Below are 27,815 nucleotides of genomic sequence, written 5' to 3'. Positions count from 1 at the left end.
AGAAATGTGAATTCCAAACTTGAGCTGCAGTTGTTCACAGAAACGCTACGACTCCTTTAATTCCTTCGAGTTTCAGATATTTTTAGATGGTTGTTGTTTCCCTGCAGGAGAACTGCTGTTAATCTGCTGTTATTCACATATTATTCTGATCTGGTGTCTGGGATTAAGCTGAGGAGAATCTCTAATTCTTCTTATTCTGATCTGATCCTGCTGTCAAGCGTTCGGCTCTGAGTGTGTTTACATGTGTTGTCAGTGCAAACAGGATTTAATCCAGATTAAAGACACAGAGGCAGGAATAGCTGCTCAGCAGCCTCGTCATCATCAAAAAAGACCCAGTGTGAGCTGATGATTATGTGAAAGCACACAGTTACAGTTTAAAGCCCGATGGACCATTCTTCTGTCTGTGAAAAAAAAAAGAGGAATTAGCTCCATTCAGATCGGATCAGAACACAATGGCCCAGAATCAAAGTGAGTCCCACTGCTGCTGAAAACAGTTCAGACGGAGACAAAGACATCTGCTGCACAAAAACTAAAGTCTGAGCTACAGTTCGGTCCTGTGTCCACATCAAGCTAACGCGATTAGCCGTGAGAAATTATCGACACACTTCTATCAAAACAGTTCTGCATGAATAGCTTGCTTGTATAGGCCACCCTGGTAGTTAGCATTGTTTTCCTCGACACAAGGATTTTCCCTCAGGTTTTTGGATTATCACAAAAAATAAGGTCTGCTTGGCATAAAGGTTTATGACACTTAAGAGACTTTATTGAGAAAGATGATCTACAGAAATTAGTCTGTTTTTGTGGATTCTGAGTGTAAATGCATTCGGCAAAATAAAACTCTAATGACAAAAATAAACTACACCACTGTCGCATGACTGTAAGGTCATTATCACTAAGCTCCTTTGTTCCGCTTACTGATGTTCAGTGTCTGTGGCAACTTATCATCTTATCATCGTTTTATCTTATTATCTTATTTAGCCACTTGTTAGCAAATAACAAGCAAAGCTTTTACAGGGAAAATGTTGCTACCTTCCTGGGTTGTAGCACAGCGTTAGTTTAGCTGTAATGACGGGAGATCAGCGGCTCCGTGGCCGTCGATGTGACCTGATAGCTCAGCTGATATTCTTCTACACATCCAATTGAAAAATCTAAGACAGTGTGGGCTATTGAAGCTGCTTCAGCCTTCCCACACTTCTGCAAGCCGCTCTGCAACCCACATTTATGTCAGGTCCCCCTTTTCAGGCTTTTCAGACCCATTCCACCAAATACAAATTACTGCAGACCGAATAACAGCTATATTTTGATGAAAGTGCTCCTGACTGAACTGTGATGAAAGCAAATACAAAGACCACAAATCTAACGGTATAATTAAGTAAGGTTTTCTTTATAATAAGACAAATTCTTTACAATCAGATTTCCTGAAAGAAATCCTCAGAGTATCACAAAGTATTGAGATATATGATTAAATCTAATCCCAGTAACATGATATGCATCACGTTGCTATGACACAATATGTAGGTAACAGTTTGACCCATTATGTTCTTTAATAACATGTCCCCTGTAAGTCAGAATTTAGAAGTGAAAGGTGAAAAGTAATCTTCTCTTGAATTCAACCAAATTTCAACCATTGACCTTCTCACATTTACCCCCTTTGGACAGCTTCCTGTTGATTAGTGAGCTAAAGAACATCAGGTGGGACGTCACTATCAAAGTGAAAGCCTCAACGGTTTAACTTTAGGAACCATCTGAGAACGATGCAGAAATAAAGAAGTGACTTTCTAGACTTAAATCGAAGCTTTTTCATTTGGCAGACACACCCTTACATTTTACCTTTTAATAAAACCTCAACATTGTTTAGAAGTTTGACAAAGTTGGCCCTCCTGTAAGTTTTTGTTGGCTGGTAATATGCTTCCGAGGCCTCTTTTTAGTTCTACCAGCTTGTGTATATGTTGTACTGAACAGCAGCAGAATAAAAAGTGACACAGAGGCAGACTATTTAAATTCAAATGCTAAACATTTACCAACAAACACTAAAAGACCTGCGAGTTCAAACCCTGCTACGAGCCTGCTGTACAGTAACTGCCATAATAATAGCACCGGAGCATGGGCTGTTTGTTTTTAAACATCTCATCATGTTTCTACATCAATGAGCTGCATCACCACGGCAACAAATTGACTTCCTGTGGGGACGATGATGAAGGTCTGTGTACAGTCAGCTCTATGATTCACACGCAGACATAAAAAATGCCTTTTTGGGAAATGACTTTTTGTGACAGTAGCTGACAACATGCATAACACGCACACAGAGACACACAGAGAAACACACACACTCTAAATCCCACTGGGATTTAGAGTGTGTGTGTCACGGAGTGTGTCTGTGTGTCACAGTTGTCACACACCCTCGATGATATCAAACCGTCCTCGTCTCTTCGAACACCAAAAAATATTCATGAGCTCACCAGGGGAGTGTTTTTTAATGTGTGTGTGTGTGTATGTGTGTGTGTGTGTGTGTGTGTGATAACAAAGCCAAACACACAACAAAATAATCCTGAAGCAGAAGAAAGAGACAAAGAAGGAAAAGAAAAACAAAGGAAGGGAGAGGAAATGCATAGAGAAGTGGTAGTCCTCTGAGTGTGTGTGTGTAAGTGTGTATTCATATCTTTGTGGGGACCAAAAGGTGAAGTTTACCATACTTGTGGAGACCAAGAGCCCTTATGGGGACCAAAATCTTGGTCCCCACAAGTTTGAAGGCATTTTTGAGACTCAAAATGTGGTGTCCGGGTTACCATAACGTTATAGTTAGGTTTAGGGTAAGGTTAGGGTTAGGCATTTAGTTTTGATGGTTAGAGTTAGTAGCTAGGGAAAACACTATATCAATTAGATGTCTGCACAAGATATGAATACCCGACATGAGTGTTTGTGTGTATGTGGTTCACATTCTTTAGTATTTGAGGTAGTATTGCTGTGTGTCTGTACCCTGTAGTGTACCTGTCCCCAGGACCTCCAGCACTGTTAGGAGTCTCATCAGCCGTTGTTCCCGTTTTCTGTCCCACAGCAGCTCTGACCTGCTTTCTCCTCATAACAAAGAAACTTCTCGTGTTTTTACCACAACACTGTTGTTACCAGCTGAAGCATTTGAATACTTTTCATGTTATTATAAAATGTTTCAGCAAATAATTCTGTCTGTACAAGAAAGTTGTTGTTGTAACAACACGTCACATGGTTAAGGGTGAGCCTCGATCTGTTAGGGGTCTCTTCCTGTTAAAGCGCTTCCTTCCCACTAAGTGTATTCTGCGGGGGTGTCCAGAGTCCACCGATTAGCAGGCGACCCATATGACGTAAGGATATTGCAGACAGTGCGTGTCTTCTCCCTGCTCTCTCCTGCTTTCTTACTGCTGTATTATCATTCTATTATTGCATTTTGCTTTGAAACCTTGATAGTAGCGTTTTGTCCATAGCACATATATTTGTGACTGTATTTGGATGATTTGGTGGAGTGTTATAGTAACAGCAGGGTGTACTTAAAATGCAAATGTACTAATGCACAAATAAAGCAATAGAATTTTACTGAAGCTGAGCAGCTATCAGACCAGACCAGCCCTAACTTTAAGCCTCAGTTTAGCCTTAATGGGTGAATTAGAACACAGTGCACAATCCAGTGCAGCTGATCAAAGTGTACAACAGCCACAGACCGAAACAAACATGGCTCATTTTTGCTGTTAGGTTGGGGATTTAAAGATGGGAGTTGAAGGGATCGACTCGCTTTAAGAGTCAGCTTTGTGATATGGTCATTAGAGGAACTGCAGCTTTTGGCACGTCCACATCAGCTGTAGTTGGTCTGCGTATGTTCCCCGATTGAGATGCTGTGATAGATGTGAATCCAGAAGCAGCTGTGAGGTTCTCGTGTCCTGGTTGTTCTTCATCGGCGTGTAAAAAGAGCTGGATGATGTCCCTTTGTGGCATGTCACAATGCAGTCATAATGATGCCATCAGGCTACATGTGCCTAACATACAGTGTGCCAAAAACTGGAGGTGGATGGAAGAGGCTGCAGACACTAATGTATTACAGCATTGTGCAGCGTCTTACTTTGTGTTACACTTCAGATGCTTTTACTGAATACTTGCATGGATCCTGTCAGTGCTGCAGACACAGTGCATAGATTCAGGCACCACAGATCATGTGACGAGCCTCTGCATTATATGATGCTGAACATGTGATGCTCTGCGAGGCCGTTGATGCATCAGCATGAAATTTTTCCTACTCTGGAATGTTGCCTGAAGGTAAAGAGGGAGGAAGACGGCGGTCTGAATCTCCTCCACTGGAATGTAAGCGGGAAGGTGTGGCTGGCTCATTTCTGCTTTCTTATGAGGTAGAAAGCGGGAGCCAAAGGTTGTGCTGAGACCGGGTTCAGGATGGACCCTGATGTGCTGAGGGTATTCTGCAGCTGCCTGGCTCTGAGGCTCCTCAGCAGACTGAAACTAGGACGAGTACAAACACAGAGGGAGGGGAGTCGCCGAGAGGGAAGGACAGGAAATGAACAAAGACAAGAAATTTAACTGCACACAGTAACACACTCACAGCTGTGTATGCGTCTGATTCTGTTGTCTCTTTGAAGAGTGAGTGTGAGAGTCAGCACCAAACCACAGAGATAATATGGGGGTGGAGGTGTGTGTGTGTGCGTGTGTGTGCGCCTGAGGTAAGGCAGCCTGTAATCATCACCTCACTGTGTTGAAAGCAGGCTGTCCTTCATTTACATACAGAGAGAGAGAGGAGGGAAGCGGAGAAAAGAAGGGGGGCGAGCGAGGCGAGGAGAGGACCCATGAGAAAATTAAAAAAAGAGAGAAAGAGAGAAGGGAGAGAGGGGAGGGAGGGCAGGAACAAAAGACGAGTGAAGTACAAACTGCTGCGATTAGCAAAGTAAACTGCTGCGTGTTTCACTGCAGACACACCTGCAGCATCGTCCCCGTTGCCACGGTTACTAGCACAATAAAACACCTGGAGCTGCGATGCAGAAACAGAGGTTAATCTGCTCACCTGGCGGTCAATCAGAGAGCAGGACCTGTTCTTCACGGCTGTTTAATTCTGAGCGCTAGACAAAGTTCCAGGTCGCAGAGGAAGTCCTAGCGGTCCTGGAGGAGGTCTCAAGGCTTTTGGAGAAGTGACGGTGGTCCTTGAGGAAGCAGGAGTAGGGTTCAGAAGTAATGGAAGATGTTTCAGGTGCCTTTTAGTGCAGCTAATTCCTCGGGTCTGTCCTTGGAAAGGACTCGGGTCACAAAAGAAGTTTCGGGGGACCTGGAGGATGTGAAAATGGCCCCTGGGGTGATTCCAAAGGAGCATGAAAAGTTTCCAGGGGTTGTCGAAGAAATTGTCAGGCCTTTTAAGGAGGTTAAATAAGCCTGTAAAAATGTTCCTCGAGCCCCTGAGGAGGCATGAAGGTTACTGGAATAGTTTCTGGGGATCCTTCAAGGGGGTTTGGTCAGCCTGGAAGGGAAAACGATTCTCCTCGGTCATGTTTCAGTTTTTGTGTTTTTGCCTGCATGTTTCAGGGCTTCTCTGACCTTTTTTAATAATACCCCCAGTTTTGAAATAAGTTTTCAGACAACTGTCCTCTGAGCAGTTACTTTGTAACAATCATCAGTAATAAACAGTAAAGTGAGAGTTAATTAACCTGTAGTTATAGTCAAGTCAGCTTTATTATCACGTACAGCACATTTAAAATACACGAAGTGTTGACCTGAAGGCCACTTCAGGACACTTCAGATAGTTTTTCAGGTATATTGGTAGGTTGCTGTGTCCTCTAATGTCACTTTCACTCACTACACGGTCAGATTTAGGCTGCAGAACTGCTTGAGTAGGTTTAAAATTCACATTGTTAGCCCTGCACATGAAAAACTGATGCCCCGGAGTGCTTAACAGGTTAAAATGGGACAGCAAGGAATTCAGCCCAAGTATCACATGACCCATTACTAACGGACACAGTCATGAGCAAATACATAATACAGTTTTTAACAGTTTCTATATGTTAAATTAAATTATTAATATTTTAACAGCTTTAATACAATACATAAGACATTATACTAAACAGCTTACTTAAATTGAACCATATAAAGTGTTACCAAACTATCATTAAATAATAAAGTTTTACCTAAAAATAAATATGAATAACATATCTGTGGTAATTGTGTAATGTCAACAGGATTTTTGGGAAAGTTGCCTTTAAATCTAGCGAGAAACTCGGGCGTCTGCTTCACTGTGGATCTTTGTCTGTCTCGATGGCCGGGAGCAACTGCCTTGATCAAACTCTTTTTCCAGGCACAGTTTCAGTTTCCTGGCTTTGTTTTGATCAGAGTCATTAGGAAACTGAGGCATCACACAAATATGTAAATCACGCCTCACTTTTCAGCTGTATAGCTGTTTCATTTAAACCCTGAACACATTTTTGGAGTTTTGGCTGTCATTAAATTCAGATGCTGGCTTTCTGCTCACAGTGAACACGAAGGCGTTTGTTGCTTTCTCCTTCTGTGAGCTCTTACAGCAGCTGACAGGTTACGACAGCTAATGATTGCATTGAAAAGAGAAGCGTTGAAGATAAAACGTGGTCTCTCAAACGCACTTTTTTTTGTTTAGCTAATTATGGTTTAATTATTTTAGCAATTATTATGACAATGAGCTTGTCTGTCTCATTCAGGGGGTCCTCTCCTCCTGAATAATTCCACCGGACTAAAATTACAGTTAATGTGCCACCTCATGACAGAGATGGGACCAATGGGGGAATGCAACTTGGTACATCTACTCGAGTACTTTACTGAAATATTATATTATATTATAGATGTTTTTGTGAAATCTAATTTTTTATAGTATTTTAAGACAATACACCAGTTTTTACAGTGTATTTATCTATGATGAGCTATTCTGGTTTCCTGCAGTCACCCCTGCCTCGTTCTCTGACCCTGCTCGCCCTCCTGTTTAAATAATCCTGAAAACATGATGAGTATAATAAGAGCAACATGAAAATTAACATAGAAATTTCAATTCAAGGGTTAACCAACTAGTCATAAACTATGCATTTTATGTTCATGTACTTTCTTCTTCTGTGCTTTGACCGAGCATCCACGCTCGCCTGGCATGTGGAGGCTTCTGTAAATGCAGCTGAGTTGAGACTGAAAACCGAGCCTTTCACGGAAACTTTGACTTTTGGAAACGGCGATGCAGGCGCACGTGTTTGCTGGGGCGCTAAGTGTTCCACTCTGATTTGTGACACTCTTATCATATGATGCTTTTTGAGAAGATAACAAAGACATCAGCCTTGACTAACACGCAGGATGAATAACAGGCGTTGCTGACCTTGATGTCTGGCACCAGCTGTTGCCATTCAACTTTGCCTTTTATCATTCTGCTTCTGCATCTGTGCTTAGGAGACGTGGCTCGGTGTACGCGATATGTTCTTAGGCGCGTTAGTATGGACGGAGACTGGCTTTATTTTAAAAAGGTATCATGGACGTGTCCGTAGCACTTTCCCATGCCTGAGCTTTCTTAAGCTGCAGTGTGCAGAGCTCTCAGGGTCAACAGAGAGACAGATAGACAGGCTGACAGAAGCTGATCTGAATTCAGCAGATCAAACATGAATTTATTTTCTCTCTGAGTCTTTTTCCTCATTTTTTACTTTAACGCTCCGTCGCCTCCAGCGCTCTCTCTCGCCTTCTTCTGTCCTTCTTATAACCTCTCTCTCTTTTTCTTTCTTCCAACTTTAACTCTCCCTCTCATTTTACTTTCTGACAGCCTACAACTCTCTCTCTCTCTCTCTCCTCAGCAGCATGAATTATAGATGAAGCCCCCCTCCCCACCCATCAGGCTGAAGGAGGAAGTGATTAGCATACAGACTGACTGTGTGTGAGGATGATCAGTATTACCATGGAAATGTTGAAGCATGTGTGCCTCTTGCTGTGTGTGTTCGGCACCGTGTGTTTGTGTGTCCCGAGGCCTCACTGGCTGTTTCCCAGCATGCACTGGGGGGGGAAGTTAAACAGCGAGTTTCAGTCTGTACCAACACGCAGCAGGAGGGAGGGTAGAGCGAGCACGAGTTAACCAGGAGAGAGAGAGATGAATAGTGTTTTGTATCAGAGGAACACACTCTGTAAAACATATCAGAGGCTCTTATTAATTTTACTGGGGCAGAAAATCTTGTTTTCCTGAGAGATATGAAGCCAAACTGATCGTGTAAAGTCCTCTTGAAGCTTTGGACCGAACTGAAGTTGGCTGAAAGCTACACGGGCTAGCCGAACTCAGATTAGCCTCTTCTGTCCTTGCTGGTTTGAAGCCTTCACTTTTTCTTCATCAGCCCAGCTGCACAGAGATTTTTTAAATTCATTTTCTTTTAAAAAACTGTTACACTCAGTAGTCTGCTTTTATTTATCTACTCCAACTTCAGCTTTTATCTGACCAGCTCACCTAGGCTCAAATCAGCTGTCACATCCAGTTCCTATTCTTCATGGCAGGACGGCACCGGGATGTGCATATCAGCCGATATGAGCCCTGCTGACTGATATCTGCCCGTCACACTCAGGGTAGATCATGCCATTTTAAGCGACTGCCCCCTGTTGGAAAATGAGTTTGCATCAAGGACACTGCATTTGGTTGGTTTTAATTCTTATCTTTGAGAACAGTGATCTCCAAATGGTGTGCCTTGAGGCAAGTGCAGGTGTACCTTTGCGGTCTGAGATGGTCTTTGACCCATCGTTTTTTGTATTTGGACTCATAAGGTCTTATGTTTAGTTTGATTCCTAGTATATATATCCCCAGTTACAGGTATTGTTTGTTTTTGTACTCAGTTTTGTCTCTTTAGGTCTATATTTACAGTTCTCCGCCTCCCGCATGTTCCCTAGTACCCTGTCTAGCCTTCGTCTCTGTGTTAGCTGTTCCTGTAATGTTATTTCCTGTTTTATTTTGGTAGCCTTTGTCTCTGTATTTAGTATTCAGTTTTACTTTCCCAGCCTCGTTACCTCGGTCGTGTGTTCCCTACAGCTATGTTCACCTTACCTGAGTGTCTCAGTGTATTTGTAAAAAGTGTCTGTGTAGCTGTGGGATGGTTATAAGACTGTGGCACATCAAAGGCCCCACTTGACATTGAGGTGTTTCTTATACAGGAGCACCGATTACAACCACAACTAACCACCTTTGCACAGGACCTAAAACCAAATGAAAGAGAGAGAGAGAAAAAACCTTGTCAGTTGACACATAAAGCCACCTCTTTTATGGCTTACTATGAGTGAATAACTTGACTTATACTCACATGGTGCCAAGCAAATGGCACCAAGTATCAGTGATGGAAACATGGCCCACTGCTATAAAGCACTGGGTATGAACCAGATTCAGTGAGACTGTTTGTGTGATTGAATTAAGGTATCTGATAAAGGGATGAAGGAGAAGCTGTCAAACGTGTCTTAAAATGGCCTTGAAGTTCACATTGTAGTTTGTCCTTTGGTGGGCACAAAACGCATTAAAGCTGCTGTGTTTAAGCTGCTGTTCACACTAACCGTGGTGTACCGCAAGGTTCAATTCTAGGTCCTATTTTTATTTAATTTCAATTTCATTTCCATTCAGCTAAATCTTAAATCTTTTTTCTTCGCTACTCTCACAACATACAGATATGTGGACTAAAATGTTTTCAGTCTCATATCCACAGGTGTATAAAGTCAAGCACCAAGCCATGCCGATTGCCTTTACAATGAGTCACTTTTAACAGGTCACTGAACTCGAACGTGGAAAGTGTTTAAGAAGCACAGCAATTCAGCAGAAAAGTTAAAGAGTGTTGTTACCAAGTGCTGAGCTGCACAAAAACTACACACCAGGAGCTTCATGGCTGGGTTTCTATGGTGGTGAGGTGTGATGTGTAGGTGACCCAGTAGGTTTGTCCATGCAGTGTACCTTCCCATGAGTTTCGGTGACCTTAAGAGCCTAATTGCTGTTTCCCACCATGTTAGTCTCTTTTTTTTTCCAACTCAACTTTACCCGCGCCCCGCGACCATTACCCTGACCCTGGTCCACATAAGTGAAGCCCATTGCCAGGATCTTGTGAGCACAAGTTGATTCAGCTTTTTTTTTTTTTTTTTTTTTTTTTTTTTTGGAAGTGACATCAGAAACAGCAGCATGTGACATCACGTCATCCTTTGTCATCCTTTTTTTTTTTTTTTTTTTTTTAATAGGACAGGGGGAAAGAATGAAAGAAAGAGGGGGAGAGGAAGAAAGAAAACCAAAGGGGAGAAGAGACGGTGAGAAGGGGGGGAAGAGAGAAAAACAAAAAACAAAAAACAAACAAACAAAAAAAAAAAAACTCCTGGATCACCTGTATGGAGAGAAAGAAAAACAAAAAAAAACAGGGGAGACAGCAAACAACAAAGAGCAACATAAAAAAAAAAAAAAAAAAAGCACCATCACAATAAACTAGCTAGCAGTAGATATCAATAGTTACTAAATAATAAACGATATTGTGCAGCACGCAAGATAGACAGCGCACAGTGTGCTTTGAGGCAGCAGCCAAGAAAGCTTTAGTCCGCATCTGTGAATACCCATGTGTACACCTGTGTGCATACCTGTGTGGATCAGCATGCTTGCATTCCAAAGGTTTCTCCATGTAATGATCTGCTAGAGAGTGTGGGGAGCCACAGCCCTGTCCTCTATGGTATCAAGCAGGTATGGAGGAGATCAAAACTCCAGACATCCAGAGGCCCCCAGAACACAAGAGACCAAGGAAGACCCACAGAGGGGCAGCCGCGCCACTGTCCCAGTAAGAGCTAAGGAGAGTCCCAGATGAGAGCTCATTCAGCAGCCGCGGAGCAGAAGCCAGGGGGAGTTGCAGTGACGCGCCCGTGAGCTCCGCCGGCAGCCAGCTGTGCCTGAGTGACCGAGCCCCAGGCCGAGAGGCCGGGGGCACCCCACCTCCAAAGTGGCCCGAGCGAGCCCCAATAAGCGGCCGCCAAGGAGTGAGCCGGTGGAGATACGACTGATGAAATCAGTAACCTCCTCCTTTAAACAACTTCTTAATTCATGTTTCATAGACCTTCTTTTATGTGATGTCATCACATGTGATGTATTAACAATACTGTTAATCAATGTTAATCGGGGCTTAATGTTTGGCTTTCTGTTTGAAATCACCCTCTGAGTGTTATATGTATATGTATATACTAGGATGCAGATTTTTATTTTGAAAATTGCAAACAGTACTGACCCAGAATTTCACAATCGGTGCACGCCTGGTGTGTCGTCTCCCTCAGGCTCCAGCTGGATTAAGAGGAAAAATCCTGATGATTTATTTTTTGGTTTGGAGGTCCCAGGCTCTAATCAGAGGCACGCCACAGCACAGTAAAACCCACAGTTTGTGGTATTTTCTGAGACTACAGATGTAAATGAGTTTTTCTTCCTCTGATTTGCATGAAGCTGAATCAGATCTGATGTGTGACTGTTTTGACGTGTCGAGAAAGCAAGAGAAAGTCCTCTTTGTTGCCGAACTGGGAATATTGTTAAAAAGAGGATATGCGCTGGCTGTTTGTGTGGAAATGTGAGTTAAAGATCTGTTTTGCTGTCGAGAAAAAGACGACTGATTGAAAGTGTTCAGAGGAAATTCTGAGGCTTGTGGTAAAACCTTTGACCACATTAGTGCTCAAGATTAATCTGACTGACCTTTGTTAAAAAAAGGAGATTAAAAACCATTTTATTGGGAGTTTGATGATCAAATGTCATAACTGTGAGTTTATGTCATGGATAGAATTTGGCTTTTCTAACTGCTGCGGTTTGATTTAGACCTGATGGTTGTTTGAAAGACTGGATATTTGCCAGGATTATTTGATGTTGTCTTTAAGCAAAAAATATACAGATTTGCAAAAATGTTTCCAAACAGTTCCTCCTGCGCATGGTTCTGCTCGAGTTTTGGGAGTTCTTTTGGCCCCACTATCTGAAAATAACAGTCAAAGAAAACCCCTGGGCTTCTCTTTATAAGGTAAAAATGAAAATCAAAACAGATTATATCTGAACTGAAAATGTTTACACATTATTACACCGATGGACAAGCTAAGCTGTTTGTGTGCATTCTCTCCATATTTTGAGTATCTAAACAGGCGTGTTTTCCAACACATACTGGATAGAACCATGTGGCAACCACTTGGGACAGAGATATGAAGTCCAAGTAGAAGCGCCAAAAACTGTAGTGCAAATGGCCTCTTGAGGCTGGCTCAAAAAGCGAGTCAGCCCCCATAGACTCCTGTGTTAAAATGCCCAGATTTACAGTACAAATAAACCTGCTTTATCCCTTCATAATGACACACACACACACACACACACACACACACACACACACACACACACACACACACACACACACACACACACACACACACACACACACACTCGTTTTCATATCTTAGTGAGGACATCTCATTGACATAGTGCTTTCCCTAGCTCCTTACCCTAACCCTAACCATCAATAATGAATGCCTAACCCTAACCCTCAGCCTAAACCTAACCATAACCTAATTGTAACCCTGACACTAAAACCACATTTTGAGCCTCAAAAATGCCGTCAAACTCCTGGGGATGGACATTTTTGTCCCCATAACTGACTGTTGGTCCCCACAAGTATAGTAGTTTCTGTCCTCACAAAGATGTCTAAACATGTACACACATACATGCATAAGCTAAGCATAAATGACACTATTAGAGTCATTTAATGTAATTATCTTATAAACGATATGACTAATATGAAAAGTTAAAATTGGTAAATCTTATACATAACATTATATTTAAGCTGTTCAACATAGGGTTACTGGTACCTCTGCATGCCACTTTGCAACCTCACCTCCACCCCCAGCTTGTTTCAGGCCATTCATGCTATCTTTGACTTTATCAATAACACAGCCATTGTAATAATACATGCTCTGCTCTGTGAGTAGGTGGTGCTACTCTCACTGCCTTCTGGCTTTCCATTTAAAGCCACACAACCAATTAGAGATGACTACAGATGGAATAACAAAAGTATCATCAGCACTAATTAGCAGGTTTTGTGTTAGTGCCAGTCACCCCTGCAGTCTACGAAGGCTGATAACGTAGTACTCCACCCTCATCAGTATATGGTTACTTCTGCCTTCCACAAAACAAACCTCATAACAGCTAACTAATTGCTGACCGTGTCTGTTGTAGGCGGCCTGTGAATAAAACCGTTTGGAGGTTCAGCATTGGAAGAACACTTTTTGTGCTGCTTGAAATTTCATCTTTAAATAGTGAATCTTTCTCCTCGTTTCGGCTGTATAGTAAATCAGCTTGTTTCAGGTGAAGTGAAGGCGGAGGCTGTTTGTAGCAGTAGTGGGAGAGCTGGAGGAAAGATCGTGGATTTATCCTCAGGAGAAGAGGAATGAGGTCTGAGCCGTGATTATTTAACAGGAATATTTTACACTTTGACAGAGTGATGCAACCTGAAGACACAGAAGGACCCGCAAGATTGAAACCAGTTTGACACCAGTTTAAAACTCCACTCTGTCATAAAAACCAAACAACCCACCAGAGGTTTGAGTCGTTTCACAGCGTTGCCGTGGATACCGGTTTGTTGCCATGGTGATGTTACTACAGGCAACTACAGTTTGACCGCCAGATGAAAAGTGTGAAGCAGCAAAAATATTTTATTAATAACTTCAGAGAGAGAAAGAGAAACGGTGCAGCGAGTCTGCAGGGCTGAGCCTCACCTGCTCAGGTGTATTTTACATATTTAAGATTTTTTTTTTCTTTTTGGGGTATGAAATAGATCCGTGTTTCTCCACCTTAATCTGAGACAGTCATGGTTCAGTTCTGCTCTGAAACTCGGGCGAGGTTTTCTGCTGCAGGGGAGAAAGTGGAAATAAGATGCAATCACAGCTTTGAGTTTTGTATTCAGACAGACCGCTGACTTTCTGTGGGCGGACGGTGAAGCCAAGAAGACATTCTTTAGTGGATTTCAAATTTTACAGTGAAGTTCAGATCTGGGGTCAGTTTCTGCACAATTCAAAAATCTACAATATTGTCTTGTTTCAGTTTCTCGGAGGGTTTATTTCATTTCCTTTTTCCACCAGATCGCCCCGTAAAGGGAATATCTTTAGGGTTTGGACAGATAAAACAAGAAAAACAAGTTTTGTCTGTTTTTGACCAGCGGGCAGTGAGATTAACTGCAAGTGGGCCTGCTGACCTGTGAATAATCATAAGCAGCTGCTTTTCACAAGTTTTAATTCTCCTGAACTTTAATCTGTTTCAGGTAAAGAGGAGCTGCCATGTTGGCCTCCTCCATCCCCCCGTCACTCCTCCTCTTCCTCCACATCCTCTCCCCTTTCTCCCAACCTGTGGATGCCTCGAAACATGTGGAGTTGAAGGGCGCCCCCCTGTCGCACCTGCTCCTGGATCCTGGAGCGGGACATATTTATGTGGGCGGGGTCAATAATCTGTACCAGCTGACCACTGGCCTCGAGGTGTTGTTGCACGTAAAGACCGGCCCTTACCGGGACTCCCCAGAGTGCCTCCCACCAATCGTGCTCCAGGAATGCCCATCAGCCAAGGACACCGACAACTACAACAAACTGCTGCTGATGGAGACGGGGCAGGGGGTGGAGCCAGGGAGTCTGATAGTCTGTGGATCACTGTTCCAGGGAATCTGTGAAAAGAGGTACGTCAGTTTACTGTGCTAGTTTTCCTCACTGTGTTCCCAGAGTTTATCCAAATACATTTTTCTCACACTGTATCTGTTCTTTGTATGTATCAACGGTGACTGATGTCTGGATTAGCCAAAACACGTATGAAGAATGACTTTTCTGTCCTGTCTTTCTCTGCAGGAATCTGTCCAATATTTCTCAGCTCATCTATCAGACGTCCAATCCCGTTGACACTCAGTACGTCGCAGCCAACGCTCCAGGTGTCTCCACTGTTGCCGTGGTAATAACCACGAAAAATAAGCAGGAAGGGGGTGGGGATGGTGACGTGCTGCGCCTGATGCTGGTTGGTCGAAGCTACACTAGCAAAGGCCCTGGTGACATCCCACCAATCACGACACGGCGGCTGTTTCCAGTGGTTCCACCCCGCAGAGCGTTCTCTCAGGAGGAGGAGCTTGGAAAACTTGTTGTAGGAAGTTACTCCGATTACAACAACCACTTTGTGAAGGCTGTTGTCCATGGCAACCATGTCTACTTCCTGTTCTCACGGCGGCACAAGAAGGAGTACCGGACTTATGCCTCTAGGCTCTGCATCTCTGATCGTAGCTTCTACTCGTACGTTGAGGTGCCGCTGCTGTGCCAGGGTGGGTATAACCTGGCACAGGGTGCATGGTTAGGCAACCACTCAGGTGAACCTCACCTGTTTGTCGTCATGGCAGCGGGGCAGGCGTCCACGCCCGTAGCAACAAATCGTTCAGCTCTCTGCGTTTATGGCATGGCGGAGTTAGACACAATGTTGCGGAGAGCACAGGAAGTGTGTTACACAGAGGGAGGACAAGGCAGCGGTGGAAAGGAGGAGGCCTACATCGAGTACGGCGTGTCATCAAAATGTCTCAAACTGCCGAAGGTAAACTCACAAACACCTGAGCAGTGTTGGGGTGATTAACAAAGTAATCTATGAATTTGTCCCCAGAGAAAGTACTCATTACGTTACTTTCTTGCTACTCTGTAACGTGACCTGAAACACAATGTAAACCTGAGGCTATGTAAGAACACAAAGCCGACATAACAAAGTTTGAAACCAGCTCAATGAAACTTCAAAGTCATCGCCACGATGATTTTGCTGTAGAAACATGAACAGAAGTGGAGGCTGCGTCACTTAATCGCTGCCTTTGTTACCTGTTGAAGCTCAGGCTCTGGATGCAGGCCTGGGGTCAGCATACGCTCAACTTTAACATCACACTGCCTTCTTCGTTAGCTCTGTATTAGCATGCTGTCTGTGCAGATGCTCACAAAGAGTCGATGTTAGCGGTATAACACTGTCATTTTTTGTCCTGGACACAGTTTGCACTTTATATAATCATGCTCTTGTAATAAAAGCGATTTCCATATCACCACTCAACAAATGTTGTTGACCACTAAACCATTTCCCTCCTCCTTGTACACAATCAAAACGAGGTGTTTGTTTTTTGCGTAGGGGTGCAGAAGAAAAAGTGAATGTTTTTTTCTTTCTATCTGCTCAGTGTGCACAGAACTAAAGAACCTTTGTAATGCAAGTAATGACATAATTGCAACTGTAGTGTAACTACTGAATTTTGTACAGTAACTCATTACATTACTGCATGACTGAAAAATATAATGTGGTACCAGTAACATGTTGCACCCAGCATTGGCACTGGGGGTGGCTGTAGCTCAGGAGGTAGAGCAGGTCATCTACTAATCAGAAGGTTGGTGGTGTTCATACCAAATATCCTTGGGCAAGATACTAAATCGATACTCTTCGATGCATCCGTCGGAGAATGAATGCTGGATAGAAAGCACTAATGTAGATTTAACACTTACCATTACTGGCTGTGAGTAACCTCCTTACCTGGAACACTCACTAGCTTGGTGCACATAATACATGCATAATGTATTTTGATTTTGCAAATCATTATTATTCTTTTTTTTTTAGATTGGGGGGTGGGAGGTAGCCCCTCCTAAAGCGAATGAAAGCTGTGGTTTCAGTTTTCTATGCAATAACTTTGTGGTAGGCTGTTCAAGTTTTTTGGCAATAGAGTTGTGATAATATCAGTTCTACGTTGAAAATATATATGAATGGACTGATGCCAAAGCTTCAGTTCAGACCACAAAGTCAAGCTTATTTGTAATCAGCTGATTTTTACCGTTCGACATGTCCAACTGGTAAATCTCATATAGGACATGCTTTTAAGCTGCTTTTCCCCACCCAATGGTTGCTCTGATCTGCAAGTCACTTTGCAACCCACCTCCACCCCAAGTCCTTAATTTCATGTTTTTTTTAATAAAGTTGACCAATCTGTTGTCTTTGCTGCTGCTCTCAGAAGTAGGTCCAAGCAAAGAGCGATAGAGCCAAATATAAACTCCAGATACTGCAGATGACAGAGTTAGAGCTACTGCTAGTAATGAGAGTGCAGTACAGAAGTGTGGGTGACAGTTGAAAACAATGGGACAGTAAACTTGTTCCAATGAGAGTCCAAAGATGATCCCACGGATCGCTGAGGTCCTGGTCGGCCAAGTGGGACATCGTATGACATCACATTTTACATGTGATGACATCACAGATTAGCAGCTGCTTTAGGCAAGAAGCTGTCGATGGTTGTCATCTGCCTCGCTGCTGACCTTAATACTATGTGTGTGTGTGTGAGTGAGTGTGTGTGTGGATTAGAGTGGTTATCTTCAGCATCTGGACTTATCATCAGACAGCTGCCACTCAAACACAGAGCTTGTAACACAGAGCTGACCCACATAGAGCAAAAATACACAGATTAAAGTGACAGGCTGAGTGGAAAAAAGCACGAGTTTTAAAGGTGAATGGAAGCAAAATTGTTTGTGTTTAGAGACGTAAACAGATAAAGCAGGGCTGACCACATACCTGTGTTCACTGGCTTCTCTCTCTCTGTTTATTCATCTATCAGGTCTCTCTCTCAGAGTACCCCTGTGGAGGGGAACACACCCCCAACCCCATCGCTAGCGCCGTGCCCCTCAAAGCCACGCCCATTGTCAACTCCACTATACAGCTGACCGCTGTCACCACAGCAACTGAGGCGGGCCACACCATCGCTTTCCTGGGAGATAGAAAGGGACAACTGCAAAAGGTGACACCACCAACATGTTTTACAGCCGTTTCACACATGAAGTAGACGCCGTCGGTTGGGCCATTGACCTCAGTTACCCTTTCCCACATGTCCCACACAACAGCTGAAATGGTGCACATTGTGGCTGAACATGGAGCGATATGACACATGATGCTTAATCTCCCTGCTGTGAATTTAGCAGACAGTTACTTGTAGTATAAAACCGTTTGTACTCTCACATGAAAAGTTTTGGGGTGCAAATACATATACGAATAATGCTTAATTGAACAGGCTTCAGACCCCTCCACTCTAATGGAGCTGCTAAGAGACCAGCTGGTGAGACTGGTTTTTACTTGGCAGTGAAAAGGCCTGTTTAGGCGTTTGTGTCTCCATCTCTAGCTACAGGGAGGAATCAGCTGTTTCCTGTTCATGTTGTAACTGGAAGGTCTGAAGAGAAGCACCAGGAAAATGATCACACACACACACACACACACACACACACACACACACACACACACACACACACACACACACACACTGAACAGAGCAGCTTGTAGCCTGAAGCTCTTTATAAGCAACACAATGATACACTCTATGTATGCGTGTGTGTGTGTGACTAACAGGCGTTTAGCTCGAGGGTGTGGTGCGTTTGGGAAGAGTGGGAAGGGTCACATGGGAGCATGCTCAGACTTTTGTTGTTGATTGGTGATTGGTCTCTCAGGTGCAGTCTGGTAAGAATCCAGCAGGACACCCCTGAAGCTTTTAACTGGGTGTAAGTGTGTGTGTGTGTACTTGTACATGTGGCTTATGAGGACCCAGTCTTACACATTGTTAGAGAGGACATTTGAAAAGTGATGAGATTCTGTACCCAATTGTTCTCGCTGCGGGACACCTTAAGAGGCATTTTTTTTCCATTTCATTTCGAAGTTTTTATCAAGTTCAAGTTTAGGGTAAGGGTCCTGGGAATGCACCGTGTGACTCATAGTCCTCGCAAAGTTAGAAGGACAAACTTGTGTGCGTGTGTGCGTTAATGAGCTCTAATCTTGCCTCGGAGCCTCAGCGAGGTAAACAGCAGAGCTTTGATTCTCCCCGTTAATATTTAATCACACACACTGTAAATGTTTCAGGGCCTCCTGCTGGATCCTTACCCAGAGTGCACCTGAGGGACCAATAACCAATCAACAACAAGAGGCATGTACAAGTGCAACACCACGTTTTTCGCGGCGAACCCGGGCACATGTTAACTGCTGTGCTTCTGTTGGGATTGTGAAATAGTGAATCTATCAGAAAGGTGCTCAAGCACCAGTTTCTCCAGCATGTGACGCTCCTGCAGTGTTTCTGTGGGCGTGGCACCCGAGGCTATCTGAACTAAAGAAACACATATGCACATGTTTTCCTCCTGCACTTTAACATATCTAAAGGCAGAGTCCCCGCACTTGTTTTAAATTTTTGTGCGGATGTATACTAGAAGCACAGTGACTCCTGACTCCTCTGCTTGTAAAAGGACTTCTAGTTATATAGAAATCGATGTGAAAGCAGCTCTGGCTCCTTTGCCCTGTAGACTTTGTGGGCTCACTCACTTGTTTCAGGTCATTCAGGTCATTATGACTGGGGGTGGCTGTTCTTCAGGAGGTAGAGAAAGTCATTTACTAATCAGAAGGTTGGTGGTTCAAATTCTGGCTGCTGTAGTCTGCATGTCTCAGTATCTTTGGGCAGGATACTGAACCCCAAGCTGATCTCTGATGCGTTCAGCGGAGCATGAATGTGTGTGAATGTAAGATAGAAAGGACTCAGGTGTAGAAGAAAGTGCTTGTGTGAATGGATGAATGACAAATGCTGTATGAAGTGCTTTGAATGCCCAAGTTGAGTAGATAAGCAGTATGTAAGAACTAGTCCGTCTACTGTTGAAACACAAATATGGTTCTTTTAAGTCAGAGAAGATAGTCTTTGTCTTTTTAAATTGTTAAACATAAATGAACCTGTGATGTCCTCAGTTTCCCAGTCAGAAAAATCCTTTCCTCATTGCATCCTGTTTAAAAGAAGAAGACGGTGATGATGAAAATGCTCAGCATTAAACTCCACTAAGCATTGTGTTTTTAGGTTATTGCAGTCTGCGGTGCAGAAGTGTCTCCTGAACTCAGATTTACACCCTGATGCCTTTAGGTGAAATCCAGGAGACAGGTTCGCATTTCTACAGGAAAAAGCAGTAACAGTACTTCAATTCTTCTAAAAAACTCAGTGTTTCACAAACTCACAGCTGTACACAAGAAACGTGACAAAAGTATTTGAGTGAAGATTGAACACAGAGGGATAAGAGAGACACTAAAGCCCTGCCATACCTTTATACTTGCACACAATTGACCAATCAGTGAGTGAAGTGGCTGAGATATGGTAGAGATTTCCAGAGTTTCTACTTTGTCAGGATGCTGCTGTTCCATCTCAGCAAGAATAAAAAAAGACAAAAAATAAACTGGATGTGGCACAGCAGGATCGAGTCTGTTCAAACTCAAACGATCCTCCTTTCTGCATTTTTCACTGTCTGAATTGTTCTCTTTGTCACACGCTGCTGATAGTGCAGGTGCCTTGAGGGGTGTTGTCGGGGTGAAGCAGCTCCACCTGCTGGCGGGTTGTTGCTGCTGCCGCTGCGGCAGCAGGCACTGCTGCTTTCATGTTGTCACGAGTTTCTCCGTCTTGAGTTAACTTTTTCAAAATACTTCACACAGTCGGCACAGCAGGAGTCCACTCGTCTCATCACTCGAGCAGGAAAGTCATTCAGTGACAAATACTGTGCAGCAGAGAAAGAGCGTTCTTTTGTTGTACTCAGAACAAATAAACAATGAACAGTACACAGAGATGTGTGTTTGTGTTTTAGTGGCATTAGTACAGATCCAGAACATCTCAGGGTGTGGATGGAGCCAATTAGTGAAACTGGGATGGAATCAGCCAATTTTCCGCCCTTCACTGAGATGTACTGACAGCAGGGAGGGTCCGACCAGGGCCAACCTGTTTCTCTCTGTCTCCGTGTCTCTGATCTGGAAGTCAGTCATGCCATCTTAAGGGGTTTGTCAGTACCTGAAGTTGGAGACGCGAGGCTTGCTGTAGGAACGGTGATTAGAGGAGGCACAGGTGTACCCCTCTGTGGATGTCTTTTCACCTGTGATGTTTAAAAGAAGCATTAGACATAGCGGGAGGACAATGATTCTCTTTTGTATTCATACCTTATGTTAGAAATCTGCTGTCAAGCTTTCTGCTTTTCTCCAGTCGTGTGTGTGTGTGTGTGTGTGTGTGTGTGTGTGTGTGAGAGAGAGTGTGTAGTTTACTATGGTTGTGGGGACCAAAATCCTGGTCCCCACAAGTTTGAAGGCATTTTTGAGACTCAAAATGTTGTTTTAGTGACAGGGTTACAATTGTAATTGGGTTATGGTTAGGTTTAGGGTCAGGGTTAGGCATTCATTTTTTATGGTTAGGATGAGGGGCTAGGGAAAGCATTATGTCAATTAGATGTCCCCACAAGATATGAATACCTGATATGTGTGTGTGTAACAGAATGTGTAATTTGTTGTTTGGTATAAAGGACACAAGGAAAGGAGGTGAGGAAAGGGATTGAGGTTGCACAAACCAAACAGCAGAACAGTGTCGGAATCTGTGGACTCACCTGTGTTGTTGTTTTTCAGGTGTTGGTGATCTCCAATCAGTCAGGCCATCTGTATGGCAGCGAGTTGGTGGACAGTGGCAGTGCCGTCAGCGCTGATCTCCTATTGGATGAGAGCCAGGAACATGTTTATGTTTTAACAAACAGCAGGGTGAGAGACAGTCGACCTCCTTCCTCAGTTCCTGTCTCACTTTCTTTTCTTCAGTTTTTTCCCCCTCCTCCTTCCTCCTTTTGTCCCCAATATCCAATCAGACGATCCATTTAAGAAAAAATGAAAACAAACTGTTTCCTGTCTTTCTCCCAGCTGTCGAAGGTTCCTGTGTCATCCTGTGAGAAACAGACAGACTGTCGCTCCTGTCTCGCTGTCAGAGACCCGTACTGTGGCTGGTGTGTCCTGGAGGGAAGGTAGGTCTACCTGTCGGCTGGTGTTTTGTAACTTTTTAAAAGTACATTTTTATTCTTTATATCTTTTTGTAAACTATATGTAAACTTTTTACTTTTTTTGTAAAAAGTCTGACTGACAGTAGAAGAAGAAAGTGTAGTAGATTTGGTTTGCTCACAGCAGCATCTGCACGTTGATGTGACATTGCTCTGACGCCGTTTTGCGTTTGGTTGTTTGTTGCTGTTACTAATCTGCAAATGTTTGTATTTTGTGCAGATGTTCCCGGAAACATCAGTGTCAGCGTCACCTGCAGCCCAACCACTGGCTCTGGAGCTTTGAACCAACCAGTCAGTGCGTGACAGTGCAGAGCCTGCAGCCGGCCAATCACAGCAAAGAAGAGCAGACGCAGGTAGGCTGCTGTTGTTTTGATCTGATTCTGACTGACAGCATTATGATGCAGTCAGCCACTCCCGCAGTGATGACAGCCTGGGTCAGGGCACCCTTAGGTGTTGCTGGCAGGTGTCTGTATCAGTCCAGGTTGAAGGAAAACTTGAGGTGCTAGTTCAGCAGCTCTCTGATTGACTGAAGGTTGCTGATTCTGTTTCAACACAGTTGTGTTGTTGTGTTGGCTGTGTGTTATTGCAGAGGCACTGCAAGTCCAGCCAGTTCCAATCCTTCAGACAAGATTCACAGCAGCCGATGAACATCTGCAGCAGCTGTTTACTGCTGCAGCGCTGACAGGATGAACGAAACATCTTCATATTTAGTGCCTCACCGAGTATCTTCACAGGGTTTATAAGGATCAGCACAAACATAGGAGTTATTGCGGTCTGAGTGAAATGAATTCAGACAATAACCTTTTAAGATTTTGTGATGTGAAGTAAAGTTGTTTATTTTTAAAATAGAAGGAGAAAAAAGTAACACTGTGAGCTTTTTCAGCCAGCACAGAAGTGGTTTTGTTCTCGTTTGTAAACCTAAAATATATAAATAAGTAAAGAAAAATAATAGAAAGACCCCAAACTGTCAATGGGCGTTTCTTTTTTTGACAGTAAGACAATGGAAGGATTGCTGATACGAGACACAGCTGCTCTAGAGACAGAGAGAAGGGTCCCGATGGAAAAGCAGTAACCGTGTTTCTGTGTTCGTCTCTTAGGTAACGCTGTCGGTCCCCCAGCTTCCCGCCCTCGCAAAGGAGGAGTCTCTGTCCTGCATCTTCGGGCTCCTCCCGCCTCAGCCTGCCATTGTCATGGGAAACAGCATCACCTGCCAATCCCCTGCCCCGGAGCACCTCCCACCTCTGCCCACAGGAAGCGGTGAGTAGGAACTGTGGGCGCGTTCCAATCCTCCATAATACCATCCTACTTAGCATGCCAGAAACAGATTTAGTGTGTCCCAGTACACAGTGTTTCAGAATGAGTCTGCCAAAAATATCAGGAGGTTTAACTGCATGTGAAGCATTTTACAGCACGCAGCAGTTTGAGCGCCAGTGACAGAGTCCGAGTGCAGCACGCAGTGACAGTAAAAACGTCTTCATTCAGGTGTGCTACTGTGTAACTTCTGTCACCTCTCACCTGCAGATCACATGATCCTGCCCGTGTCACTGATGTTTGGTCATGTGACCGTCACAACGGGCAACATGACCTTCTATGACTGCATGGCTGTAAGCCGACTGAACCAGAGCTCCCAGTAAGTCACGTAGGCACAGTGACAGTGCTGTACGTTTATCTGAATCTAAATCAGTGATGGAGGACACGCTGAAGGCCGTGGTGTGTGTTTCAGGTGTTTGGCGTGTGTCAGCAGTGTGTGGCGCTGTAACTGGTGTCCTCTGGATCAACTCTGCACTCACAACCACAGCTGTCCAAACCAGCACATCATCCTCAACCACAGAGTAAGACGGCCCGCTGCCCCGTCTGTCTCCATCTTTTTGTCTGTCAGCCTGTCTCTAACCCCGCCTCCTCTCTGTCTGCAGGACTCTCCTGGTCCTACTTCCTGTCCGCTAGTCTACGACCTACAGAGCTCTGCTTTAGTTCCCATGGGCCTGAGCGCCACAGTGGTGCTGCGGGGACGAAACCTGGACGTCTACACTGTAAGTCCGCGTCTCTGACCTCATTTCAGTCTGACGGGGATCTAAATGGAGTCTAATCGAATGGTCCCATTAACAGTTTAATGCAAAACACCAAAAAAATGTTTTTCATGTCTAAAACTGTAAAAACAGTCTTTGTTTGAAGTGGATGAACATTAGTCAGATCAGACTGATATTTCATGTTTCGACTGTCTGCTGTAACCTCCCAAAAAGTGACACTTAGCGTAACCAAGTTAGAGCTTTTGTTTCTTGGAGCCTGGTCGTTGTATCTGGTTGCACTGCTACACTGTTCTCTGTCTGAGTGTGGCGTGCACATAAACACGAAGCCGATTTGATGCTGTTCAATTTAGACAGTCTTCCTTAAGGTGCTTTATATTGTAAGATAAAGATCCTACAATATTACAGAGAAAACCCGAACAATCAGATGACCCCTATGAGTAAGTACTTGGTGACAGTGGGACAGAAAACCTCCTTTTTAGCAGGAAGAAACCTCCAGCAGAACCAGACTGTGGAAAAGAGCCAGAGATTAATCATAACTAACGATTAAATGCAAAGTGGTGAATGAACACGTAGAGAGGTGAGTGAAGAAGAAACGCTCAGAGACTGAAGAGTGTAGGAGTCTCTGTTAGTTTCCGTAAGCCTTGGCTCCTCATCGTGTTTCTACATCTGTGTCTGCAGCAGCTGTAGGCAGGTGTTTCCAGGAGTGCGTCAGGTCTTCTGGCTCCACAAAAAGGAAATTTTTACTCGATATCTGCTTGTTTGTTAACAGCAGCGAGTTCGAGGCAGCTGAGAGAATCATAAATTCATTTTCAGTGTTTTAGTCTGAGCTAATTATCAGGTTGCTGCTGCTGGATGGATAAATTAATTTCATTCTTATGTAAATTGACATTTATGAAGCCACAAGCCGTCTTACAGAACCCTGCGGTACACCACCGTTTGTACAAAATAAAGACTCCTAGAAAAGAACTGCAATAACTCTGAATGTAAATAGTAAAAGTTGAACTATTTTCGTGGTACCAGCCTTCGGGCGTTGGTCTGTTCTATTGACCTGAATCACTAAAATCAAACAGCTGAGTGTCTGTGTGTGGTCTCGCTGCAGGATGAAGCTCCGTATGTGTGTGTTGTTGAAATCGAAGGATCCCGGACTAATCTGACAGCTTCTGTGGAGAAAATGCACGACAACACGCACACCTTCACCTGCATGCAGCATCAAGTAAGAGACGCACGCAAACACGTTTGCAGATAATTAGTTAATGGCAGTAACCACACAGCTGATATTTAAATTTCTGTCTGTCCACCTGTCCCACTGTCTGTAGTTTCAACATCCAGTCAGTCAACTTCAGTATTCTGCTCCTGTCTACCTGCGGAGAGGGGAACGACGCATTGATGCCTCACCTGGACTCCGACGTAAGAGCCTTACCTGTGTGCGGATGTAGTGCACACTGAGGGCGTGGGCCTCCTTTACTAATATTTAGACAAAAAATAAGTACACACATGAAATTACACTTGGATTCATGACAAGTTTCTAGTGCCCAGTACTGTTTTTACTAGTGAATCAGAGTGTTGTGTCCCCTGAATCCTGAACTGTATGTGATACATAAAATAAACACAGACCAGGGGAAGAGGAAGCAGGGAAAGGGAAAGCTCCAACCTACGACAAAAGCCTCGCTGCAGTTACTGAAACCATATGTGGAATATTGCCAAGAAATGAAGGTTCAGCAGTAAGGATGAAAGGACATCAATTTCATGGTTATTTCATACAGCTCTAATACCAAAGCATTAGAAAATGAATGGTTTTAAATGTTAAAGCATTTTAATAATTCTAATTTAAACATTTGAAACTCAGATATTATCTTTATTAAGTCTTTGGATCTTTTTTATATAGTATAAAAGATCAATTGCTTATTAGAATTAGAAACGAGCAACTATAGATTTAACTATTTTTGATATTGTTTCTGGTATTAATATCACTACTAGTATTATTCAGTTTAAATATCTGCATTAACATTTTCTAGGACAGCTGTGTGTCATTCTATAACTGTGCATACAGTCTGAGTCTGTGTGAAAAACACTCACTCACACAGACTCATGCATTCACACAGTGATGAGGCCCACTGTGTCAGCATGTGGGTGAGGATGGGGGTTAATGTTTTCACAAAGACAGAAAGAGAAATGCATTCATGATATTTGTCTCCTTTTCTTATTAATATACAGTCCAGCTGTATGACTGCTCAGCTGGCCAATCAGATTGCTCACAGTGCAGGGCGGTGCCTAAAGAGTACGGCTGTGTATGGTGTCCTGGAAGCCCAGCCCCGAGCTGTGTGTACAGCCGAACCTGCTCCAGTAAACCTGCAGACACCTGCCCGCCTCCTCAGATCACAAAGGTGGGTCTCGTCAAAGTCCACGTAGAGGAAGTCCGGCAACTGTGCACCATACTGGATCAAATCCAGGCAGTAATTTTGATGCCCTGTCTGAGTGAACCTGGTATAACTTTAATTTCAGTGGTCACTGGGACCTAAAAACTGCATGTACAGAATCATCAGTCACATCCAATAAAAGCAGCTTCAAAGGTGGTTATTGGCTATTTGGGGGCAGGACAGCTGCCATCTTTGTGTTCCTACAATTCTCCCGCAGATTTCCGTCTCTCGTCCTTTTATAATGATCGGAAGATCAGTCTGTGTGTCTGCAGAGCTCGTTCAAACTGTTTCTACCTGTCTGTCTGCAGGTGGAGCCTGCCTCCGGTCCTCTAGAGGGCGGCATTCTGGTGACGATCACAGGATCGAACCTGGGCATGAAGTATGAGGATGTGGTGGGCGGCGTCACTGTGGCGGGTATTCAATGCCTGCCTCAGTCTAAAGGTTACAAGATCTCCACCAGGTAACATGATGATTACATTAGTGTTTACGGGATTCATTTATGCAAACGTTCAGCACATAACTGAATCACAGAGAGATGTGATGAGACCTCCCTTTCTGTCTGCTCTGTAACAAACCTGGCAGTCACCAGTTCAGCACAATAACATATCAATAACTGGGATTCTTGATGTCTTGATGATGATAGTCCAGAAGTTTTCAATCCAACAATATTCTTCTGAATGGTGTAAAACCACAGACACCCACTTGTAGACTGACGTAGCAGCCGTGACATCACCCACTGGTTAGTGAAGTCCCATTAAGAAGCCTCAAGTGAGTCTTTATGCTGTCGCCATCTTGGTGTTTTTAAACCATATGTGTGATCTGATAGAGAAACTGAGGCTCCTTTTAGCAGCAGAGGAGTCGCCCCCTGCTGGCCATTAGAAACCATGCAGGTTTAAGACACTTCTGCATTTTTACGATTTTATTTCGTACTGTGGATGTGATCACAAAGCTGTGTACTGACTTCTGACACGTGAAATGACCTATTAAATCCAAACAGTAACAGGTCACCTTTCCGACATCATAATAAAATCAGAAACACTTCCAGCCATGCTTCAGTGCTCGATTGTGCTCATATGTCTCATATTAAAGCGCTGAAACAGTCTTCAGTGAACACCTTGAAACAGAAAAAGTCTAGAATCAGGTGAAATCCTCCAAGGATGCCACTCTAACGTGTCCTCTCTCATTTCCTTTCAGCAGCTCTAACATAGTCAAATATTCTTATTCCTGTCTGTGTGACACTAGCAGCCCGTTGAGTCACTTTTCTTTATTGCCCTAAGGAGCTCTACAACCTGTACAGCGCATAACGCCTCCCATCCTCAGAGCCTTGATTTAGATCAGGGAGAACCTTTAACAGGAGACAAATCTATCTGATGCTCACACAGGGAGAAAATTCAAACACAAGCTTTTATGGAGCGAAGCCTTTTTCTCTTCAGAACTGATTCTGTTTGAACTCACTCCCTCGGGAGCAAAATCTCCATTCTGATTTAGCCTCCGTGCTTTATTTGAATAAGCTATCAGATTGAAATCT

General features: G+C 43.7%; 1 protein-coding gene across 4 annotated transcripts in view; it reads left to right on the top strand.

The window, feature by feature from the left end:
• The window catches only part of plxnb3 (plexin B3), a 92,188-nt gene that overhangs the window by 51,598 nt on the left and 12,775 nt on the right, over positions 1 to 27,815 (top strand). For all 4 annotated transcript variants that reach the window (XM_080899484.1, XM_080899487.1, XM_080899485.1 and 1 more), the window contains 14 exons: positions 14,271 to 14,675; positions 14,842 to 15,565; positions 17,595 to 17,774; positions 21,428 to 21,556; positions 21,710 to 21,810; positions 22,064 to 22,196; positions 22,941 to 23,100; positions 23,365 to 23,473; positions 23,567 to 23,675; positions 23,757 to 23,873; positions 24,970 to 25,083; positions 25,187 to 25,277; positions 26,085 to 26,254; positions 26,596 to 26,747. In XM_080899484.1, coding sequence (XP_080755610.1) covers positions 14,287 to 14,675; positions 14,842 to 15,565; positions 17,595 to 17,774; positions 21,428 to 21,556; positions 21,710 to 21,810; positions 22,064 to 22,196; positions 22,941 to 23,100; positions 23,365 to 23,473; positions 23,567 to 23,675; positions 23,757 to 23,873; positions 24,970 to 25,083; positions 25,187 to 25,277; positions 26,085 to 26,254; positions 26,596 to 26,747 — 2,678 coding nt within the window. In that variant the 5' untranslated portion in view covers positions 14,271 to 14,286. The remainder of the gene's footprint in view (positions 1 to 14,270; positions 14,676 to 14,841; positions 15,566 to 17,594; positions 17,775 to 21,427; positions 21,557 to 21,709; positions 21,811 to 22,063; positions 22,197 to 22,940; positions 23,101 to 23,364; positions 23,474 to 23,566; positions 23,676 to 23,756; positions 23,874 to 24,969; positions 25,084 to 25,186; positions 25,278 to 26,084; positions 26,255 to 26,595; positions 26,748 to 27,815) is intronic.

Source organism: Rhamphochromis sp. 'chilingali' (assembly GCF_963969265.1).
Source record: "Rhamphochromis sp. 'chilingali' genome assembly, chromosome: 12".
Classification (NCBI taxonomy): Eukaryota; Metazoa; Chordata; class Actinopteri; order Cichliformes; family Cichlidae; genus Rhamphochromis; species Rhamphochromis sp. 'chilingali'.
The sequence above is the reverse complement of the archived record's forward strand: the minus strand, read 5'-3'. Positions and strand labels throughout refer to the sequence as shown.